This window comes from Heloderma suspectum, chromosome 8 (assembly GCF_057233095.1).
Source record: "Heloderma suspectum isolate Gila_16-S chromosome 8, 16-S_ref, whole genome shotgun sequence".
NCBI lineage: Eukaryota > Metazoa > Chordata > Lepidosauria > Squamata > Helodermatidae > Heloderma > Heloderma suspectum.
In genome coordinates this window covers 37,609,070-37,632,224 of record NC_139465.1, presented here as the reverse complement: position 1 = coordinate 37,632,224, position 23,155 = coordinate 37,609,070, and the positions used below count along the sequence as shown (strand labels likewise).

Sequence of the window (23,155 nt, the reverse complement as noted above, 5' to 3'; positions counted from 1 at the left end):
CCACTCTGTGGAACTCCCTCCCTAGGGAACTCCGTCATGTCCCCTCTTTAATGAGCTTCCGTCGTGCATTAAAAACGTGGTTGTTCAGGCAGGCATTTGGGGTGGGTTAGGGTATTTAAAAAAAAAAAATTATGGTAGAATTTTATTGTTTTAAATTGTTTTATGGTATGTTGTACATCGCCCAGAGTGGCTGGGTGACCAGCCAGATGGGCGATTAATAAATTTAATAATAAATAAAAATAAAAATCATGCTCACTCTGTACAAAAATCAGTCCCCCATATTCTGTCCAGTTCTTCCAGCATTCCAACACATTCTTGCATGACCAAGCAACAGAACACAAGGCAGAGCTATGCAGAAAGCAAGAGAATTAGGTTCTCAGTGGTTCCCATCAAGTGCTATGGTGCAAAAGACTAGTGCTGGCTCCACGTTTCTGAGGGCCCTTGGGCAAGACATCATCAATGCCCCCAGTCTGCCTTCTCACCAGTATTGTTACCAGCTGCTTTTGCTCCTCCTCTTCTTTCTCATCATTACTACCACTTGCTTGCCAGGCAAAGAGCCAGTGAGCGAGTAGGCCATGGCATTTTCTTCTCCTCACCACCACCACCGTCATCTGGGCCAGAGTGAGAGGCAGGCGAACAAGAGGGTTGCAATGGGGAAGAGGAGGAGCAACTCCAGGGGGCTCTTGTTAGTGGCCCCTGCTGGGGTGTGGATCCTCAGCAGGCGTCCAGCCACGTCTATCCTTGATGCCAGCCCTGCACAAGTCAGCAGCTAGGCTGCTAGCTGATACCAGTAACAGGGAACACAACTTGCCAATAATTAAACGAACTACCGTGGTTACCAATTTGTTTTGGGACACAATTCAATGTGCTAATTCTGACCTACAAAGCCCTAAACCAGCCTCCCTGGTATTTTCTAGATGTTCTGGACTTCTGTTCCCATCAGCCCCAGAAAGCATAGCCAATGGCCTGAAATCTTGGGAGTTGTAATCCAAAAAGACCTGGAGGTCAACTGTTTGGGACCACTGAGTACCTGAAGGACTATCTGCTCCCATACAAACCAGCCCAATCTGTAAGATCTTATAAACCATGGTTTGATTGTGGCTTGTTTCAACAAACCATGGTATGGTTTGTTGAAACAAGTTGCTACCTTGGGATGGGGTGGGGGGGGTAATGTTGCAGCAGGGACAAAATCTTTTAACCCTCCTGATACTGGTTGAGCTGACCACCGTCGACAAGGACACCGGGGCAAAGCGTCGCTTGAAGCTGAGATTGCACTAGGAGGGGAGATGTTTCCATTGCTCCTCCCCCTCTGCAAGATCTCCAAAAGCCAGGTTGGCAGGTTGGGTAGCCCTCTTTCTCTACCACCACCATTGACTACAGCTTGTGGGCCCTAGGGAATTATTCCTTACCTCCTCTTTCTGAGGTGTACAGGCCATATTTGGTCTGGGGAAACTATGAGAGGAGTTTGTTAAGAGCTGTGAATCTTCACAGTTTTATGGGTCTAGGATGTGGGTGTGGTCCTATTTCCTCACTGGAAGGAGCAGGTCAGCTTAAGCCCTATAAAAGGGATTTAGCCTTGGAGAAGAAGAGAGGGAAAGACGAAAGGCAGACAGGAGCCTCAGGCAAACAATGTTGGCGGCTTGTTTTTGCTTTGCTGCTACTGCCTTATTTAGGCTAGCCCAGGTTTGCTTTGCAACTGCGTCACGGGCCTTCAAACTACTCTCTGGATCATCTTTCAACTGCTAGTAACATCACAAACTGCAGACAAAGCACGTAAAGGCAAAGAAAGGACAATGCACGCCACTAAAAGATATTCACTTACAGTTTATTTTTTCGCCTGAAATTATGTCACATCTTTTTTCTCTTTTTTTTATACACAGCTACAGAACAGTAGTAGTAATCCATCGGTAAAAGCAACAGTGCTAAGGATAAAATGTTGGCATAAGTTTTATCTCCTTTTTCTTTTCTTTTTTCTTTTCTTCCCTCACTGAGTTTATCAGACAGCTTGGGATATAAGGCAGAAAAAAAAAAAAAAACCAAAACCTATCACGCTATATGAATTAAGACTTGAACCAACCATTTTTGTTGGTGTGTGTGTGTGTGTGTGTGTGTGTGTGTATATATATATATATATATATATGAAGAGTTAAGAGATGGAGACTCAAAGTGTGAATAAGCTACAACAAATTTAAAAAAAACAACCAAAGACAACCAGAATAGCAAAAGCTTTGCTTTCCATTGAATACGATTAAATATATATATATTTATATATATATTTATATATATGTATAAAAATTACATTGCCTGGATGCTAAATCTTGAGGTGCAAAAAAGAAATGAATAAACATCTGTTAAACTCAAAAAGAAAAGGAAAACATAAAACTTTTGCTTTGTTTTTTATTAAAAAAAGAAGCTGCTCCATTCAAAGATTGCTTATTATGAAAATAATAATAATAATAATAATAATAATAATAATAATAATAATAATCCAAAAGCATATTTATAAAAGAAACCACATTGTGGGAAGGAAGGGATTTTTTAAAATCATTTTTTCTGAGTAATTGCAGGAGGATCAGTAAATGGATAGTGGTTATATCTTCAGGTTGGAACTGAGAAACCCATCACAGCAAAGAGGGTCTATCTCCATCTTTTGAAAAGAAGTGATCTGTGTAAGCAAAGAGCGGAGGTTGGAGAATGACAGGAAAGGATCTACAGAAAGTGGCTGTGTGGGAAGAAGAAATTGCCCTTGAAATATTGGACGTAAACAGAACCAAACAGGCATATCATGGCAAGTCTAACACAAACGCTTGACAGTTCAACTTAAGTTTTAAGTTAAACTCAAGTTTTTCTTTTATCTAACATTTTAAAAAAAGAATAATAATAATAATAATAGGTGGCTTCCTTACCACCACTAACTTCCTAACCCTGGCACAGTTTTAAAGTATGTCTTGGGTAATTCCCAACCTATTCCCCACCGCCCACCCATCTTTTCACTTTTGTATATATAATATAAATGTATTTATATGCTTACTTTTTTCCTCTGTCTGAACAAAGCTTGAGGCATTTGTAAATCAGAAATGCAGTGGGGTGAAGGGTATGAGAGAAACTATGTAATACAGGAAGGCATTACTAAAAGACCATAATTCAAAGAAGGTTTTCTGTTGTTGTTTTTTAAAAAACAAAAAATAGTAAGATGGCAAACTAGTTTATACAATACTATATGCGAAACAAAACCAAACAAACAAACAAACAAAAAAGATAAAAGAATTAACAATTCATAAATAAGAGACAGGTCCCAGACCTGTTATTTGTGAACCATTTTTTTAAATAGGTGCATTATGTAAATTGTATATACAACAAAATTACTTTGCATAACAATCATAAGAACAGAGCAAGAGGTGAAAATCACGTGTGTTTTTTTCTTCTCTTGATTTCTCATGCTTTCTTTTTTATATGAGCAGGAAAGATGGAAAAGCACCTAAAGGCAGAGGTCCATTCAAGGAAAACTATGAAAAAATGATGTATATTCTGATGTATTTTTTTTCCTTTCAAAATGGCATTTAAAAAAACACACAGAAAAAAGCAAACGAAAATCCAGACAGATGCCCCCCTTTTTCCCCTAATCTTCTTGCAACTACAAAGTCTTGCTTCCCTCACCCCCATTCATTTAGACGATGTCGAATTTCATAGTACGAAACGGAAAGAATTAGGTAGAGTCCGGGCATGCTCAGTTCCCCCCTCCCACACGCAAAGCCACACTCCGCTACCTCACAAACACAGCTCCTAAAATCGAAGTCCTCAGAACTTGCTGCTTTCTAGAAGTAGAAGCCAAAAGTTTAGTTCTCTGCTTTTGTATTGTTTCAAAAATCTTTCTTCTCTCTTCCTTCTCGTCAAAATCTACAATTCAGCATGAGAGATTTCACCACGCCTCTGTGTAGCGGACATCCACTTCCTTCAAATTGGGCAATTTAGCCTGGATTAAAAAAAAAAAAAACAGTGGGAAAGGAGAGAGAGAGAGAGAGAGAGAGAGAGAGAGAGAGAGAGAGAGATGTAACACTTAACTTTAAAAAAAAAATTCCACCAGGATCCTGTTTTTGGTATCAATGCCTCTGTGAGATGTTGGGCAGAGATATTTTCCAGCACTAGCACCGACTTTTAACAGGAGTTACCAGGGACTGAACTGGTAACCTTCTGTGTGCAAAGCTTGTGATCTACCGATAATCTGTGGTTCCTCCTTTTTTCTCTGGTTCTTTCCTACAAGGCATTTCCTGTTTCACATATTCACACATAATGACAACCCAGAGTACAGGTTGAATATGGGTTGAGGATGGGTGGTGTTGAATTGTGGGTTGTTGTTATGTGTGAACCCTACACTATGGTTTCACTATGGGTTGTTAATCATGAACAACCCAGGAAGAGAACCCATGGTTTGTTGCTGGGCTGCTAACTCTGGGTTGTTTGTGGTTAACAACCCATAGTTAAACCATAGGGTAGGGTTTGCACGTAACGACAACCCATGATTCAAAAAACATGGATAAAAAATTCACAATACACAATTCAACGATGACCAAAACTCGACCTGTACTATGAGTTGTCGTTATGTGCGAACCAGGACACTGAGTGAAGTACTAAAGTCCCCAAGGCATTCCCTACAGCTGCAATGTCATACCCTCAAATTCGCAGTGAAATGGACCTTTTCTTACTGTACCATATGAAGCTGCCCCATACCAGCACTGGTGGTAGGTGGGGTTTCAACAAACCGCCACAAGTATTCAAAGAATGAGTGAGGGGGCTTCAGGGTGCATGGGCAAGCTCACCCCCTTGTCTTGAGCAGTGGCCACGCCTTCTATCATCCATGCGTTTGGTGCATGTGAGAAGGGGATGCATGCATGTAAAGCTCCTTCACGCAACAGGGAATTCTGAATGCCCCAGGATCCTTGCTTGAATGGAGGAGCTTTACATGTGTGCTTCTTTACACACTTAGGGCCCCTTCGCACATGTGCTGAACACTAAGATGGTTGGGGGTTGCCAGTGTGTGCATCAGCGGTGGTGGTGGAGGAAGGGCTTGGGGGCGGGGGGCACTACCCTGCCCTCCCTCTTCTGAACACACTACTGATTCAGATTGTTGGTCCACCAATCGCAGTATCATCTACTCAAGAAAAAGCTGAAGAAAGAACAGGCAGGATCAGAAGATGGTGGAAGAGGAGAGGAGAAAGTCAGGACCCATCCAGCTTTGGAAAGGAGAAACCATCCAACTGTGCATTCTGCAGGACCTGGACGCTGTTCCTCCACCAGGCTCTCTTCCACCTGGCCTGGGAGGACGGGGCCCCAGCGGACTTCAGCTACAAAGACTGCTCCTACTGCTGAGAGTGCATCCAGGTCGGGTCTTGTTTAGGCTTGGTGGCTTAGCTTTAGATGAGATAAATTGTTTTTATTCCTACTGAAATTGTTTTGTTTTTGTTATTAGTGGATTGTTTAATTTTGGTATATATTTGCTGTGAGATCTTTAGCCTATTTGTATGATTATTTAAATCTTGCTATGATTTGTAATTCTTAGTTATCTGGGAATGTTGCTGTATTCGATGTATTTTCTTGATGTTGCTGTAAGCTGCTTTGAGCATGATTTTACCATGGAAAAGCAGCGTACAAACAAAATGATGATGAAGATGACACGGGAGCTGAACAGCTTACCACTCTGCACATGCAAATGGGACTGGCTGTAGAGCAGAGGTGGGGAACCCGTGGCCTTCTAGATGTTGGGACCCCAACTCCCATCATTCCTAGCTATTGGCCATGCTGGCCAAGGGTGATAGGGGTTGGATTCTAAAAACAGCTGGAGGGCCCCCACTCCAGCTGTAAAGGGATGAACTGAGGGGAAAGGAGCCAGTGCTGGCTAACTGCAGGTTTGAGGAGCTTCTGTGCCACAGGCAGAGGGTAAGAGTTGGGGAAGACTTGGACCATGTTCCTGCAGTGGCCCCCTTTGTGGCAATGGCAACATTTATGCAAAGCAGATCTTGGTTCTCTTGTTAGAATACAATAGGCATCAGGTCATGGATACAGGTAACCAGTCATAACTGCAGCATAAGGAAGGAACATAGCGCAGTGGTAGAGCCCATGCTTTCCATGCAAAAGGTTGCAGCTTCAGTCCCCAGCACTTAAAAGGAGCAGGGGATGGACAAGTCCTTTCTCTACCTAAGATCTTGGAGAGTAGACGATCCGGGATGGACAAACCGTCTGTCTCTTTATTATGTTTCTGTACCACCCAGTAGCTGAAGCTCTCTGGCGGTTCACAAAAATTACAACCCAAAAATATAACAACATGATAAAACAGAATATTTAACATGTTTAAAAGTTTAAAACTACAGTATAAAACCAAAGTCAAAACCAGCAGTGGTGTAAAGATCTAAAAACACAACAACAGATTTTAAAACAACAAAAACTGGAGGACTAAAATGCCTGGGAGAATAAGGGCACAATCTAATTATTGGTTAGATAGAAAAAAAAGTCCTCCAACTTCCAGCATTCCCCAGCCAGCATGGGGAATCCCAGCATTCCCTAGGAAAAGAAGTCTTACAACTCCCAGCTTTCCCCAGTCAGCATGGTTTGCTGGGGAATGCTCGGAGTTGGAGGACTGTTTTCTATCTAACCATGCATAAGATTGCATGGGTGTCAGGCGTGCCTCTCTGGGGAGGGCATCCCACAACCAGGGTGCCACAACTGAAAAGGCTGTGTCTTAAGCAGGTACCCACCTCATTTCATTTCATGCAGGCACCCAGAGGAGGGCCTCTGAAAATGATCTTAGGGGCCAGAGAGGTAAAACCTAGTATAAAGCAGTTTCCTGTGTTTCCTATAAGTTTCACTTGTGAATAATTTCAGAGATGATGGCACTCTGGTACTTTGTCCTCTCTTCTCATCTTTAACTAGGTTGCACGTGGGTGCATCACATGATCACCAATTACCCAGTGGCAGACAGACACAAAGCAGTATGGCTGTTCTGGAATTTTGCAACATCACAGGTAAAGTTTAGATGTCACTTGCACTTTATGCTGTCAGCCTGGCCAACAAAATATCCTGTTCTCTTGGCGCTGGCCATCCGAGGCTGGCAAAAAGCTTTTGCTTATGTCCTGTAGGTGTGTTCCCCTTGCAGCTTGAAAATATCACATACCTTAAGATCTTCATAGGTGTCTGCCGAAAGTTTGGTGCTGTTCATATTTAAACTACACAGGCTTTTCATGGCTAGGAAATAAATCAAACAATACGATGTTATGGACACATGCCATATCCACAAATGGTATAATAGTGACTGAGGGACCAGTATGTTCTGGTAGCTGGCATGTTACAGACCCTGCTTAGCTAAAAACATCACTTCCTGGGCTTTGGGAAATCACTCCCTAACAATAAGTCACTCTCTAGCAATTTTCGTTGAGGGCTAGAATCTTGAAACATGAAATGCAGAAGATGATTTAAAAAGCCAAAATATTTTGTGCTAGAAATGGACTTTGAAATATTTTGCATGATATGGGACCCAACTGCCCTTAATTCTTCCCCTTGTTCATGCTATTTTTCTTAGTTTTTTATATGAAATAATGAGGAAGCAAAAACACACACACTGAAATAAAGAGTGCAGGCCACCTGCACCAATAATCAACCAGCTCTCCCCAACAATATCTCCCTTAACCACCCTTGACTCTCCAAATCTGCAAATGATCTATACCTCTTTTTATCTCCCCCGCAACTATGGTGGATTATCAGCTGTATTTTTTGTTTTGTTTTTATGGCTTCTTTGGTGAGATACAAGTCCAGTCTTAGACTGATGGACATGTTTGTACACAATACAAACATATGTATTAAAGTAGGCGATGACTCTTGCAACATTGGCCCAGGCCATGCTTTCTTGTTTGAACATTGGCAGAACTCCTCAAACACCTCTAAGGCATTGTGACCCAGACCTTCCCCTCTACAGCCTCACAAAGAGCAAATGGGGAGACAAACTTGTGTCTCAACTCTATCACTTTGGGGGAGGGACTTTAGCTGAGTGGTAAAGTACATGCTTCGTATGCAGAAGATCCATGATCAATTCCTGGCATCTCCAGCTCAAGGCAGCATGTTGTAAAAGACCCCGGAAAACCACCCAGTGGTGTAGTGGTGCCGAGGCTTGCAGGAACACAGCGCTAGGACTTCTTAATTAGCAGGGACACAGACATCATCTGCTGCCCCGCTCAGAATTCCCCGTTCCTTCTGAGCTTAGCTACAGTCCTCACAGTAGCTGGGGAAAAATGCATTTTCGAAGCAACAATACATTATTCCTTGTTGTAATGTAAAGTATGGGGGGGGGGCTTGATCTTGAATGGGCAATTAACCCACTAGATTTACAGAAGACCTGATCTTGGTGGAGATAAAATTGCTAGAACTGGTTTGTTGATAAGGATCAACACGGCCCCTTGAATGTCTGGACTCTCCTTGGGGGTGTGGCTATGGGGACTGTCATGTTGAGTGCCTGCACTACACCACTCGCTGCCTCCAGCCAAGGGGCGTCACAGGGCTAGATGGACTGCTGGCAGCATCCTATGCTCTATATATGTTCTCTTGAAACTGAAGGTGGGGGGCACACAGGATAGAATCCTCCTCCGCCAAAAAAGGAGAGAGAAAAAACGACAGCTAACCACAGAAATCTAGCATGTCAGGGAACCAGGCTGAAACCGTCACTGTAGTTATTTTGTTATTAACATTTTTAAATACGTAAACAAACAATTGCCATTCCCCCACCCCACTCTTCTCTCTATATGCACTGTATTTTTATATTTTTAAAGGATGTGTGTGTATACACAAGATTGGTCCATATAGCCTCATGTTGCCTCTTGACTGGTGGTGATGCTCCAGTATTTTTCCCCACATGCGCGCGCGCGCGCACACACACCTCAAACATAACATACATCACACTTCATTTTTATATTTTATGTGTGTGTGTGTGTGTGTGTGTGCCCAAATACACAAATACACCAACACACTTAAAAAATAAAGTATGGTGTGGCTGTAGCTGCTTCTTGCATTGTAGACTGTGCACTGAGCAAGGGACCTCCAAGGTCCCTTCCAACTCTATGGTTCTAACTATTCTCCTTGATATTAGTTTTCTACGGGGAGGGAGACTCTTTCATATGGTGGAGCATTCAGTCATGTGAATTCCTGCTGCAGTGGTAATACATTCAGTCACAGGTCTGCCAGGGCTGTGGTCTGAGGTCACCTAATTCATCAAGCTTGCTAAAGTTAAGCAGGTCTGGGTCTGCTCAGTGCCTGGATGGGAGACCTCCTGGGAAACTCACATACAACACCCTTAGCTCCACTGAAGAAGAGTTATTTATGGAATAAATAAATAACCATCTCCTTTTCCATGAGAACTAGGTCCAAGTCTGTCTGATCCAGAAAGTCCTCAACCGCTTTGAGGTTGGCATTCATCCTAGCATCTTTATAAACGAGGACAGATCAGCCTCAGTTGACTACAGGTTGCCATTTTAGGTCTACCAGAAGCCTCGAAGCAGTGATTTTGACACCATGCCCTCCCCAAATCATCTGTGTTTGGAATCCTCTCCTGCCATTCTAGTTTTCTAATGGACTACAACCATTTTGTAAACAGATCTGAGGGTACCTTTCCCCAACCTAGCGCATTCCAGATGGGTTGGACTATCTATCCGTTAGATTTTTATACTGCCCAACTGGCAAATGTTGTTGGGGAGGTTTGCAATCATAAAACCAAACAGCAACAACAACATCACAAGCAAACAAAAAATACAATATTAAAAACTTGGAAAACAATGAGGAACCAGCAGTAAAATTAGTAATCCAGCAGCTGATGAAAGATGAAATGCTTGCTCAAAGAGGAAGGTCTCAACCTGGCATCTAAACACATACAATGAAGACACCAAGCAGATCTCCCTGGGAAGAGCATTCCATAGACTGGGGGGGGGGTTGTCACTAAAAAGAAGACTCTTTCCCCGGTAGCCACCGGTCGCATTATTATGGGTGATGACATTAAAAGAAGAGCCTCTGAAAGTTATCTTAGCACTCAGGCTAATGAAGAAGATGTTGCCAACGTCATTGATGTGATGAGACTGCAGGGGATGGGGTGCAGGGGCTGGTTATAGATCACAGAATTTTACTCTGCGTTAAGTTATGTGGAATAGTTACCCTTCCAGCAGATTGAAATCCCTGCTTCATCCATCAACATGGAGGAAAACAGCACATGAAACTCATCAGGATGTGCCAGTCTTGAGTATGAATACACAAAGCGGGATTGTCACGGGGGAATCAATCCTCTAAGGCAGTGGTCCCCAACCTTTTTGGCACCAGGGACCAGTTTCATAGAAGACAATTTTTCCATGGACCGGGGGGGGGGGGGGGGGGATGGTTTTGCTGGCGGACTTCCAGCCGCTGGGACGCAAATGGCGTCCGCATAGCCGACGCCATTTGTGTCCCTGTCCTTTGCAGTAATAGGCTATGTAAAGATTTACGTAGCCTATTACTTGAAGAATAGGGATGCAAATGGCGTCCGCGTAGTGGACGCTATTTGCGTCCCAGCGGGCGGAAGTCCACCAGCGGCCGGAGTTGGCCAGCAACTCTGTGGACTCCCCGTGGAGCCAGCTGGGGCCGGCGAGGATTCCGGGGGGAGGGACGGATTGCCCCCCCTCCGCAGACCCTCGCGGACCCAAGGTAAGGGGGTTTCGCACACCCCTATGCCCCGGTTCCTAACGGGCCACGGACTGGTACTGCTCCGCGGCCCGGGAATTGGGGACCCCTGTTCTAAGGGGATGGCCAAGCAGCCCTGTCTGAGCCCAGGTGAAATCCCCACCTTTCCCCACCACTTGTCTGTTTCTTGGTTCACTTACAGCTCAGTGCCAGCAGCCCAGCGTCGGTGACAGGCGTTTCACACAAGTTGAGCACCTGCAGCATTGTGAGGTGTTCGGAGAGGAGCCGCAAACCTGCATCTCCAAACTGTGCAGGGAAGAAAAGATGTCGCAATCAGTGACGTGAAGCAGAGCATGATGGGGGAAGGAAATAGCTCAGCAGATGGAGGCTCTTCAACTGGAACGTAGGAAGCTGCCTTTATCCAGATCTGACCGTTTCTCTATCTAGCCTAGTGTTTTCTCCTCTGACTGGCAGTGGCTCTCCGTTCTCCAGCAGAGGTGTCCTCCATCACCTGCTATCTGAGTCATTTAACTGGACATGGCAGGGGTTGGATCTGGGGCCCTCTCTGCATGCAAAGTGGGTGTTCTGCCCCTGACCTATGGGCCATCCTCATTCGCTTAGGCTGTAATCCTATGGACTGTGCTCTTGCCGCTCGGAAGCTCTGAACTCAGAGGCTTCCGAGATTCCTCAGAAGCTGGCAGGGCAGCAGGAGCAGCACAGGCAGTCTCTGCCTCCTCTCCTCCGATATTTCAGTTTTTGCTAGATGGGCTTTTTAACCGTCTAGTGAGGGTGCTTCGGATGGGGAGGGAAGGAGACTGGAGGAGTCTCAGGATAAACTGTATCCTGGCTTCTCCAATCTCTTCCCCTCCCCGCCCACTGGAACACCCCTTTTCCTCCTCCTCTGAAGTCGCTTTTCCAGCCTCAGAGGGCAGCCAACACAGTTCTTTCCACACCAGCTGTGAGGGACCAGGGAGGAGTCGTCAGATCTCCGACTCCCCCTTCGGAGGTCAGAGCATGGTCTCCAACCTTGGAAGGGTTTTTCCAAACAATCTATTGGTCCCTGGGACATTCTCCCAAGGACCATAGGATTGCTCTTTTATGCACTATCAGAGGATGTGGCAGGATCAACCCAAAATAAATTCATGGGGACAGGTCTATCAGTGGGCTTCAGACATGACAGCTGAAGGGATCCTTGCATGTTATTTGGTAATGCTTGGCTACTGTTGTGCGTTTCTTTGAGCTCCACTTGGTTGTTGGGAAATCGACATGCAAGCATTAAATCACATCAAATCAAGCCTCCATGTTCAGGGACAGTACACTTCCAAATGCCAGATGCTAGGGACAAAAAGCAGGGGAGGGCTATTGCCTTCATGCCCTGCTCCTGAGCTTCCCAGAAGCAGCTGCCTGGCCAGTACTGAAAGCAAAATTCAGGACTAGATTTTATCATTAAATCTTTGGCCTGATCTAACACAGCCTTCCCCAACCTAGTGCCCTCCAGCTCTGGGAACTGTAGTCCAACACACCTGGGAGCAGCAGGCTGGGGAAGGCTAACCTCAGGTGCCGCAGATCTTCCGCAGTGGGGCTATTGTGTGTAGTTTAAAAAAAAGGGAGGGCGAGGTGTGGGACGGGAAGGATTCTGCTTCCAAATGCATTTTGCAGCAGGCCCCTTGCATAGTTGCAAATCTTGCCCTGCTCACGCCAATGCGTTCGGCGATCTCGGAATGAGTTCGCAAGCAATCCCTCCCTCCCTGCCACCGCTTGCAGAGCTCGTACCTGAGTTGACCACAGGTTCAGCTGCTTGAGCGAAGGCAGTTTGATGAGATGCTCCGCACAGGCACTTGTGACGTTGGTGAAAGCCAGGCTGAGGTTCTCCAGGTTGCCGAAGGAGCCCGAGCTCAGCAACCGGGCCAAGTCTGCATCCTGGAGGGCAAACGGTTGCATGGATCAGACACAAGAGACCTTTGCAACTGAGACGCATCCACCAGCAGCAGGGTTCTTAGCCTAACACTTGCGACACACTGCACAGTTCCTGTTGGGTGGCATCACTTGCTTCTCGCCTATCCAAGCTTTTTAATGGGCCACCCCTACATTAGCGCTCAGAATGGGTTCAGCAAACCAGATTTGCTTGAATTGACTTTGATGGGCACTGTTCATTGATTTATTTTGATGGCAGTATTTTGTTTTTCCCCAAACAGGACAAGAACATGCAAGAAAGGGGAAACGAAGAATGTTGATTCATTCATGCATGCATTTTATGACCTTGCTCTTCTATAGAATAATACTCAAGGCGGTGTCCCGCCTGTCCAGAGAAGGCAATTAAAAAAAGAAGAAAAAATACAATAAAATGTGTTGGGTCACAACTCTGAGGAATGGGGAGAAGCTCTGACTTCCATGACAACAGATTGCCCTGCCTGGCCATTTACATTTTTTGCCATAATGATGAGAACTAGAAACTTGTTTTTCTCAACATATTAAAGTAGAGATTTTCAGTTTTGTCCATTTTCATGATAAATCCCAGTTTCCACACAGGATGTTTCACACAGAGCTGTGCCTTCACCTCAAATCTCAAAAGGGGATTTTGGAGATAAGCCATGAGATCCAAACTCCAATAATAATGCTTAACATTTATACAGTGATTTCTGAGTGTTCAAAACACTTAGCACCAGGGGACATCAAAATGCCCTTGGGTGGGCCCCCTCCTCTGCTGGTGTGTAGGCCTGGCCCAACTTACCTTGCTGCCTGGGGCAAGAAGCTGCTGCTGCTGCCCACCACCTTTTTTTCCCTGGCTGTAGGGTGTTCGCCCAAAGTCTCGTGAGACTTCGGACAAGTGAGGATGCATGCCAGGAGGGCGGGTGGGTGCTCCAGAGAGCCCTGTCAGCTGCGCTCTTGCTGCAGCAAATGCCACAACAGAAGAGCAGCTGGTAGGGCTCTCAAGAGTACCTGCTGGAGGAGGAGGCAGCAGACCCTCCTGGAAGGGAAGGGAGTGGCACAGTTCACTGCTTTTCCCTCTTCATTGTCTGAATCGTTTGCCTCAGTCTGCCTAATGAGAAGGCCGGCCATGTTGGGTGGCGGCAGCAGTGCCACAATCAGGACCAGACAACTTGGAGACTTTATTTTAATGTCCCACAATGCTCCTGATTTGGTGTCACTCCAAGTCATCATGGGAAATTTAAATGGCAGTCCCCACCGCTAGCTGCCATTTATATTTCCCATGATGCCCCAGAGCATGATGTCAAGGGCACTGAGGGAAAATTTTAACAGTGAATTCAAGCCACTCAGCATGGGAGACCTAGGACAGGCATCCGTGCAGGCATCAGTGCAGTGGTGGGACCTTTGGCCTCAGCAGGTGCCCAAGGATGCCTTGTGCTGATGCCCAACCTCATAATCTCAGTAACATTTACACCAATCCTGTGAGATAAGAAGTAGCTTGACTGAGACCATCTGCTGAGTGTATAGCAGGAGTGAGATTACAGCCAACCAAGTGCATCCACATCCTGTTTTACAGCTCAGACCCATAGCCACTATGTTACACTAGAGTAGCGCCAAAGCCAAGTTAGGCTTTCACCGATTATCTGGAAATAGCCATTACCCGGAAACCTGCTCTGGAGCTTACTGAGCCTGATGTGCAATCCAGCTCCAGCTCCATGTAAAGCTCACTGAGCTCTGATAACCAGGCGGAAGGACAAGAAATGTTTTCTCTGCAGTGCAGTGAAGACACTAAAGAGAATGATGGTAACTCACCGTGGATTTTGATGGCAGTGTTAACCTGGTAGGCCCTCCTTTCCTTTGCTGTAAAATAACACATGGGTTGATGACAAGCATAGGGACCATGCTGCAGTGATAGAACACAGGCTGCGCCCGCAGGAGATCCAGGATTCAAATCCCCGCCATTGCCAGTTAGAACAACTCCCAGTGGCCCGGTAACCAGCAGTGGAGGCTGGTAGCTCCGATGTCAGTGGAGCGGTGAATCCTTTTGTAGCTTAGTCATGACCGGTCAGAACTCTTCTGCACCGTGGATAGCTCCTTTAGAGTGCTGACTGGTTCTGACTGAAACCCAGAGTGGATTCACCACCCCACTGACATCGGAGCCACCAGCCTCCACTGGCAGCAAGAGACAGCTTAGCGCTCCTTATCCAGAGATGGTAGACCTCTGCTTACCAGATGCTCGCACAGCCTTGCCCAACCTGGTGCCCTCCAGATGTGTTGGACTGCAACTCCCATAATTCCCAGCGGCCGGCTAAAACCGTCGTGAGTTTGGGACCATTCTGCATGCAAAGCATCTACTCTCCCACTGCACTGCTTTGCTAGAGCGCCGCTGCCAGTCAATGCCGACAATACTGGGCTAGATGGTCCAATGGTCTGACTCGGTATGAGGCAGCTTCCTCTGTTCCTAAGCCACGGCCCCTCTGCCCTAACTCACGGTACAGGATGATCGGGAGGAGAAAGTGGGATAACCGTTGCCCCTTCCCCTGTGCGGTGGTGTGCGCACAGCCTGCGATTCCTCATGTCTGCCATGTAGCGCACCTGGCAAGTATTTAGCACACCTGGCAGCAGGGAAGAGCCATTCCAGCCCTACCTGGAGATGCCAGAGAGCGAACCTGGGACTTTCTGCATGGAAAGCATGTGTGCTCTACCACTGAGCTACAGCCCTTCCAGACAAGCCAGTACAATCTTCCTTCAGGGCCAGGGTGGGAAGCCTCAGGTCTGCAAGCCAGATCTGGCCCTCTTGGGGTCCCAATCCGACCCTCCACCACCGGGTTTCCCTGATGGCTATGCCCCCTTTCTCTGGCTCCACCCGCTTTATCGTGACTGCCTGTTGTTTGGCAGTTTCCCAGCCTTTGTGCAGTTTTTTCCCCATTCGAAAAGGTTGAAATGCCTCTCCTAAGGCTTCCTTACTGGCAGAAAGAGCTTTAAGCTAAAATATGCTGGTATTTTTGGTGTTTTGACCCCACCCCTTTTGCGTTTGGCCACACCCCTTTTGCGTTTGGCCACACCCCTTTTGCGTTTGGCCACAGCCCCTGCTGGAATGCAGGCCCCCCACCCCCGAGAGTTTCTCCAAAATGGAATTTGGCCCTCAGGCTGAAAGAGCTCCTTTAGGGGGTGAGATGCAGGGGCTGATCAGGAAGACTGCCATTTCCCATACAGATGTGTCCTTTAAAGAGGGGTGGGCAGAAAGTAGTATTCCAGATGCTTTGGACTTCAAATCCCAGAAACCTCTGCCAGCATGGCCAATGGTCAGGAAAGCTGGGAGCTGAAGTCCAAAACATCTGGAGATCTACTTTCTGCCCTCCCGCCTCTCTTTAGAGTTCCAACTTGTGCTCACTGGACATTCCAGGGCCTATCTAAAAATAAAATACCTATCGTGCCTTGGGGCCCATCCGAATTTCCTCTGGTCCCGGCTTTTGTGCGGTGCTAGCAGGGAGTGCTGCCAGCACAAAGACTCACCAGTTCTTTCAACTCCCTTTGCCTGTCACAAAGGTGCTCGTACATCTTCTTCCCCACGTCGGTGCTCTCCAGGGTTGAGATGATCTGAAGCTGGGTGTCTTTGTTGTCTATGATATTGTATTCAAGCATCAGGCAAAGAATCTGGCGGCAGAAGGAGAAAGAAGTTTGCTGTGCAGTTTGTTGGTCGGGGAACGTCTGACGGAAAATGCACAGAGTCATTTTTTGCAGGCTTGTTCAGATAGAACTTTGGGCTGGGAACTACAGGCTTATTCCATTTTAATCTCACAACAGCCCTGTGAGGTCGGTTAGGCTGAGGGACAGTGACTAGCTCAAGACCGCTCGGCAAGGTTCATGGCTGGGTGGATATATACATCCAGGTCTCCCCAGTCCAACTCCATCTTTCTATCTGCTGTACCACCCTGGCTCTTAAGGGCCCAAACTCTGGGAACTGTAGCCTTAAGTTGCAGAGGCTGAGAAATCTCTATTATGACTCCTAATCTTGTCAGGGATTATAGTTAAAATAGTTTTTCGTTATTTTAAATTTGCAGTTGCAGAATCATAGTTTTTTTTTATTTGGCTTAATTACTGCATCTGCTATTTGGGTGTGTGTGTGTCTATTTTCTGTTGCATTCAGGCTGCCATCCTATACACACTTACCTGGGAGTATGTCCCATTGTACCCAATAGGACTCATTCTTCAGTAGACATGGATAGGATTGCACTGTTAGTTGTTTTTTATTGGCTGTGTTTTTAAATATTGCGTATTGCTAGCCACCCTGGGTTGTCTTTGGACAATACAGGGCAGATGTCCATCATAAAAGCAAACAGTCCACTCCCAGGCACGACACCTCTAGCTCTCAAGCAGTCATTGCCAGAACCAGATGAAGGACCAGTGTCCAGAAGCTGCCCCTCTCTGGGTCGATGCTGAGTGTTTAAACTGCTTTTGGAAATGGTTTTCATGTTATGTAATGTTTTGTATTGTATTTTTAAGAGCTTTGGCTACTGGGTGGTACAGAAATGTTCAATATCATCATAAACAAAATTAAATGCTGGAATGAAAGATCTGGCTCCTCCTTTTCTGGGATGTGCAACAAATTAATGGGTTTGGGCCCATCTGGTTCAACAAGTGGACAGTGGCGCCATCAGAACAGGCCTTTGGGGCAATTGTGCTGGGCCCTCTTCAACAGAATGAGCAGGAGGGGCCCCAAACGCAGCAGTGCTGCCTTACCACATAAGTGGAGGAATACGGATGGGCTAATTTAGTTATTTAAGTATTTATACAGTGGAGGCTGGTGGCTCCAATGTCAGTGAGTGTCAGGACAGGGCCCAGGCTCCCTGATTTGGTTTCTGACTCAGATTCAGGGTCAGAGCTAGAAGAAGCCCAGCCAGGACAGGAAGCAGGGGAGGAAATTCTCCAAGACACTCCAGGAATCAGCAAAGAACCTTCCCAGGGGCTTATTGAGCAGGAGGGCCAGGTTCAGAGACCGTCTCCCTGCCACCCTTGTGGGAACCTGGTCTCTGTTGGAGGAGGAGGAAGGACCGCTGTTGACAGATGCCAGAGCTCACCACTGAGTTAAGCAGGTACAGCTGAGAGGAGGTGGGAGGCGTTCTGCCAGAGGGGCGGCCCGTCAGATGTTGAGTCGAGAGGAACCTCCCTGAAGGGAGGAGCCCAGAAAAAGCTTGTGGAGCGCAATGAAAGATCCGCAATGAAAGATCCGTTCAGTAGTTGAAGGGCAACAGTAGTTCTCTTAACAAAAGTGCTATTGTATTAATTAGGCCCAGAGGGCAGCTCCCAGCCTTAGTAGTTGTTTTGGGTGTGAATGGATGCTATGAACTGAATAAAGAATTGCGGATTGCTAAGCGAGTCTCTATTGCTTCATTACTCCATGGCAGGGCTTGGAGCTCCTGACAGTAGGGCAGTGAATCTGCTCCAGGTTTCAGTCAGAACTCTAAAGGAGCTATCTTCACACCTTGGATAGCTCTGTTAGAGTTCTGACTGAAAGCCAGAGTGGATTCATCGCCCCACTGACATCGGAGCTACATCGGACTGCTGTATTGATAAGCAGTCTTTCTCAACAAACTCCACCCAATTACCTTCTAAAGGGCTGGGGGAGGTGGGAGGAGACCATTAGATCCAGTGTCTACAATTACTTAACTGCACCACTGCAAAATATCGGTCTTACCTCAACCATGGTCTGGTTGCCCCTCAAAGCGAGTAGCATGCAGGGCCCCAGTTTGTTTTCAGCCAGCGAAAGCAGGAACTTTTTCGTCTTGTAACAAGAGCCCATTAAAATATGAACCTGCGAGAGCAGGAAAGAAATCCGGGTTAGCGATGCACGCATGGGAAAGACAGTTCTGCGCCCTTGTAAGCATTGTTGACGTGAGTTCAAGAGCACGTTGCCTATCCCAAGAAGAAACCTCACTCCAGTCCGGGACAGGATGGCAAAGTAGGTTTGGTGATTTTGTTCTTCCATACAGCTCCACTGGCCAGTCAAGGCCTGCTGGGACATTATTCTGTTCAGCCCCGATCAGGGATTGCCCCCAGGGGAAAAGCAGAAGCGGGTGCTGAGCGTATGCACTCCCATCCCTACCCTTCCCTCAGAGGTCTACAGCGCAATGCCTATTCCAAGCGAAGTCCCACTGAGTTCAGCGGGGCTCACTCCCAGGGCAATAAGTACAGGACAGCAGTTACAGCAGGGGTGCAGAACCTCTTTCAGCCCAAGGGCCGAATTCCATCTTGGAGAAGGTCTCAGGGGCTGCATTCCAGTGATGGGCGGGGATGAAGCAAAAGGGGCGGGGCCAAAAATACCGGCATCTTTTAGCTTAAAGCTCCTACTGCCAGTAACCAGCCTTCTGCAACCTGGTGCCCTCCAGATGGGTTGGACTGCAATTCCCGTAATTCCCAGCCAACATGGCAAGTGCTGGCTGGGAATTACGGGAGTTGCAGTCCAATCCATCTGGAGGGCACCAGGTTGCAGAAGGCTGAACTAAGCCTTAGGAGAGGCATTTCAGCCTTTTAGAATGGGGGAAAAACTGCACAAAAGCTAGGAAACTACCAAACGGGGGGGGGGGGGTCAGGAGAAACTGCACAAAAGCCAGGAAACTACCAAATGATCGGGGAGGTGGGGCCGGGGGAAACGGCAGAAAAGCCAGGAAACTACCAAACGATCGGGGAGGTGGGGCCAGGGGAAAGGGGCGTGACAATCTGGGAAACCTTGGAGGGTCAGGTTGGGACCTCAGGTGGGCTGAATTTGACCCCCAGGACTGAGGTTCTCCACCCCTGAGTTACAGTCATCGAGGATCAGAGAAAGTCCTGTGTTTTCAAATAATCTCCCATTTGTTCATTCACTATAGTGAGGAGTGTGCTAGCCTGTACATGTCTTGAGTTGTGGTCCCAATAAATCCTCCAGGACAATCCTAGGGAGCAGTGGGTGTAATCAGGGCTAAGGGTAGTCATGGTTGGGCACCTGCTGAGGGCCCACACCCCAGCAGGGGCCCACTGACACGAGCCCCCTGGAGTTGCCCCTCTTCACCTTTGCAGCCTGCTTGTTCACTCACCCTGGCCCAGGAAAAAGAGGTGGTGAGAAGGAGGAGCAGGAAAGGCCCTGGCCTCCTCGCCCCCTGGCTTCTCCGCCTGTCGAGCAAGCCAGTGGGAGCAAAGATGAGAAAGGGGAGGAGGAGCAAGAGCAGCTGGTGACAACGGCGGTGAGAAGGTAGAGTAACTGATGGAGGGGGCCCACTGAGGGTGTCTTGCCCAAGGGCCCTCCAAAGCCTGGAGCCAGCACTGGGTGCAATTGCCAAATGGGCCCAAAGAGCTGATATGAACCTACACTGGATTTCTCACACACATGCACTCTCTCACATGCATGTCCTCCTCATGGTTGTAGAAACCCTTCCAGAGTGGCCTTCTGAATACAAAATTATCTGGGTTTTGCAAAGAAATAAAGCCTGGAGGGAATGTGTAGAGCTGCCTCCCCCAACCTGGTGCCCTCCAGCTCTTGTTGGACTTCAACTCCCATCAGCTGACACAGCCAATAGTTAGGAATGCTGGGAGGAGTTGTAATACAAAACATCTGGAGGGCATCAGGTTGGAGAAGGCTGGTATAGACTTTTAACCATGCTTCTTTTAACCATGTGCCCCATAGTTGCCTCGTTTGGGGAGAAGGTTGTTATATGGATAGACCTTGTATTGGAACACTCTTTACTGTTTACTGATGTACATGTTCTCTTAAAATTATCTACCTGCTTCCTGAAAGTTAGTTAGCACATGGTCAGCGCAAATGGATTTTCCTCACCAACATTTGAAGGATGACCGCTCACCTCCTAAAATGCAATGGATTGAGGACTTAACCATGCTTTTACCATTTGAAAGGGTAATATATAGACGTCACTTGCAAATGGATACTTATATGGATATTTGGTCTGCCTTTGTTGAAGTTTATATATAATTCTTAGAAAGCCGTTTTTTCATATAAATACACACACACACACACACACACCATATGCATGCGTTGAAATTGATAGATTCAAATTTATGTAGCTACAATTTTTTTTCTCTTTTTTGTTTTGTTGAAATGTTACCATAAAAAATTAGTTAAAAAACAAATTTCTGAATATCAGAGTGTTTGGCCTAGCCCAGGTTTCTGACAGACTTTTGACCAGCCTTTCCCAACACGGTGCCCTCCAGATGCATAGGACCACATGTCCCATCACTCCAGCCAGCATGGCCAATGATAGGGATGATAGCAGCTACAGCTGGAGGGTGCCAGGTTGGGGTTGCTTTACGAGTTATGGAAGAGCAGATCCTGTTGATCATAGGCACATACCATACTGGCAAATAGCTCTCCGTCATCATCGCATGCCACACCGCCAGGACTGTAGAGCTGGAACCAGCCGTCCTTGCCTGCCCGCACACTCAGCAAACACGAATGGACCTGCACAGCAAAACACAGACAAGGAGAAGGTGAGGAGCTCTGCAGCATCATTTCTAAATAATTCTATAGAGAAGCGAGTCACAGAGGGAAAAAAGAATGTTTTCTTTACATTTGAGGCATGATCAATTCATTTCATCAAATGAAATGGGCAAACCCTGAGCGCGGAAAGAATTCCTTCCAAATAACTAGGTGGGATGTAGCATGGAAGAAATCTGTAGTGATGTAAAAGGGAAGCAATGTGGGGCACAGACTCTCCTACCAGACACCTGGAGGTAGGGGGGAGAGGATGGAGATGAGGCCTCCATCCAAATGGCAGCCCTGAAGTACAAGTCCTTCCTTGCTATCATGCAAGCCATTAGTTTATTTATTTACTACATGTACTGCTGAACTCAAGGTGGTGAACATGGGGGCCACTAAGTGGTCCCCCATCCAGGCACTGCCCAGAGCCAGACTTGCTTCGCTTCAGGAAGTTTGTGGTACCATGTACCTTCATGCTACCTTCCCCTCCAGGCTGTCCCTGTAATATACGGACCCTCTATCCAAATGCACAACCTGCCCATCATGATGGATGGCCATTTTACTCGGCTAATACAGCCTTCCCCAAGCTGGTGCCCTCCAGATGTTTTGGACTACAGTTCATGATCAGGGATGATGGGCAGGATGTTGCAGTCTAATCAAGCAAAGGTTCAAGTCTTTTGTCTCAACTTCTGAAACAGATGAAATCAGTGGGGAGAATAATTTGCAGCATTTGTTTCGTGCAGGAAATCAATCCTTGCTGGTTGCAGTTTTCTACAATGCAGTGACATCAACAGCAGATCTTAGACATCCAGCGTGGGTTCCAAGTTTACATAAGAGGCAAGAAACCACCCATCCTACGGGCAGCCCTATATCCCCAAGCCCTTTGGAGGCAAGATCAAGGCAGACGAACAGAGGGGCTGGCTGTGCTTTGGAACTCAAAGCAACTTCAAGCCAGAACACTCTGACAAGCAGCACTCCCCATCCCTTTGATCGTTATGCTGGAAAGAGACTCACTTCTTGTCTTGGATCTCCTGCGAATCTTTGGATGACGTACTTCAGCTCCCTTGGAAGAGAAAAAGATAAAGCAAAACAAAAAAGCAGAGAGATGACTGTCTGCCGGTTGTTTCCAAAATGTACACAGCTGTCGCATTTCGTTCTGGTTATGCTTTAAGTGATTGATGCCCCTCTTTCGGAGAGGTTATAGGGGAACAAGCTCAGAGAACATTTCTCAGGAAGGAATTATGAAGTCTTTAAAAAGTTGCCAAGATAGTGCTTATAGACTAGGAAGGGGTTTTGTGATGGCCAGAGGCAATCCGTCTTGAAAAATCTAGCACCAGAATGTAGGGATGGACGGACCCATCTCCATCCGGGGCAGGGGGAGCTTGACAAGCTGCCCCCTCCCAGCTTGTGCAGCCTGAACCCACAGAACGAGCCTCCCTGCTCGCCCTGCCTGCCCACCGAGCCGCCCCTCCTCTCTGCGCCGAGGACTCCATCAAGCCCTTGTGCTTTATCCCCACAAGGGCTTGACTGCCAAGTCCCCAGCGCCTCCTCTGGGAGGAGGCCAGAGCGTGAGCGCTGGGGTGCTGCTGAGGCCCTTCCTCCCCACGACAGCTGTTGAGAAAGCCCCTTACAGCTGGCGGAGGCAGGGCAGGTCCTGGTGCAGCCAGCCCCCAGCGCTCTCGCCCTGGCTTCCTCTCGAGGAGGACAGGGCAAGAGAGCTGGGGTTCCACAGCGTTCCCAGCTGCTCACCAAACTCCAGCACACTTGGTGGCCAGGCCTGTCAATGTCCCAGGGCTCGGCGAGCAGGCTCCAGGAGGCCAGAGTGGGGGGGGGATCGTTGGACTCAACCCCCTTTTTGGACTCCCATGCCATCCCTACTAGAAAGTCACTCCAGTTGTTTTCCCTAGAGGTCTTGCAGCCTCCACTCCTTCCCAGTTCTTATCGTTCCTTTAACCAGGCAGAAGGCATGTTGCAGCAAGTGCGTAATAGTCACATGGTACAGACCTGCTGGAACTATACCACTTCAGACTGCAAATGTGTGTGTGGGGGGGAGTTGAATGCCTGAACGCCATGAAAAAA

At 47.2% G+C, this 23,155-nt stretch overlaps 1 protein-coding gene across 3 annotated transcripts in view; it reads right to left on the bottom strand.

Annotated features, from left to right (window-relative positions):
• Nucleotides 1-1,523: 1,523 nt before the first annotated feature.
• Nucleotides 1,524-23,155, bottom strand: part of CMIP (c-Maf inducing protein) — a 224,990-nt gene continuing 203,358 nt past the window's right edge. For all 3 annotated transcript variants that reach the window (XM_084811985.1, XM_084811986.1, XM_084811987.1), the window contains 9 exons: nt 22,091-22,139; nt 20,951-21,058; nt 18,308-18,424; nt 16,126-16,266; nt 14,422-14,469; nt 12,454-12,600; nt 10,881-10,986; nt 7,166-7,236; nt 1,524-3,973 (listed from right to left, as the gene is read on the bottom strand). In XM_084811985.1, the coding sequence (XP_084668111.1) occupies nt 3,920-3,973; nt 7,166-7,236; nt 10,881-10,986; nt 12,454-12,600; nt 14,422-14,469; nt 16,126-16,266; nt 18,308-18,424; nt 20,951-21,058; nt 22,091-22,139 (841 nt within the window). In that variant the 3' untranslated portion in view covers nt 1,524-3,919. The remainder of the gene's footprint in view (nt 3,974-7,165; nt 7,237-10,880; nt 10,987-12,453; nt 12,601-14,421; nt 14,470-16,125; nt 16,267-18,307; nt 18,425-20,950; nt 21,059-22,090; nt 22,140-23,155) is intronic.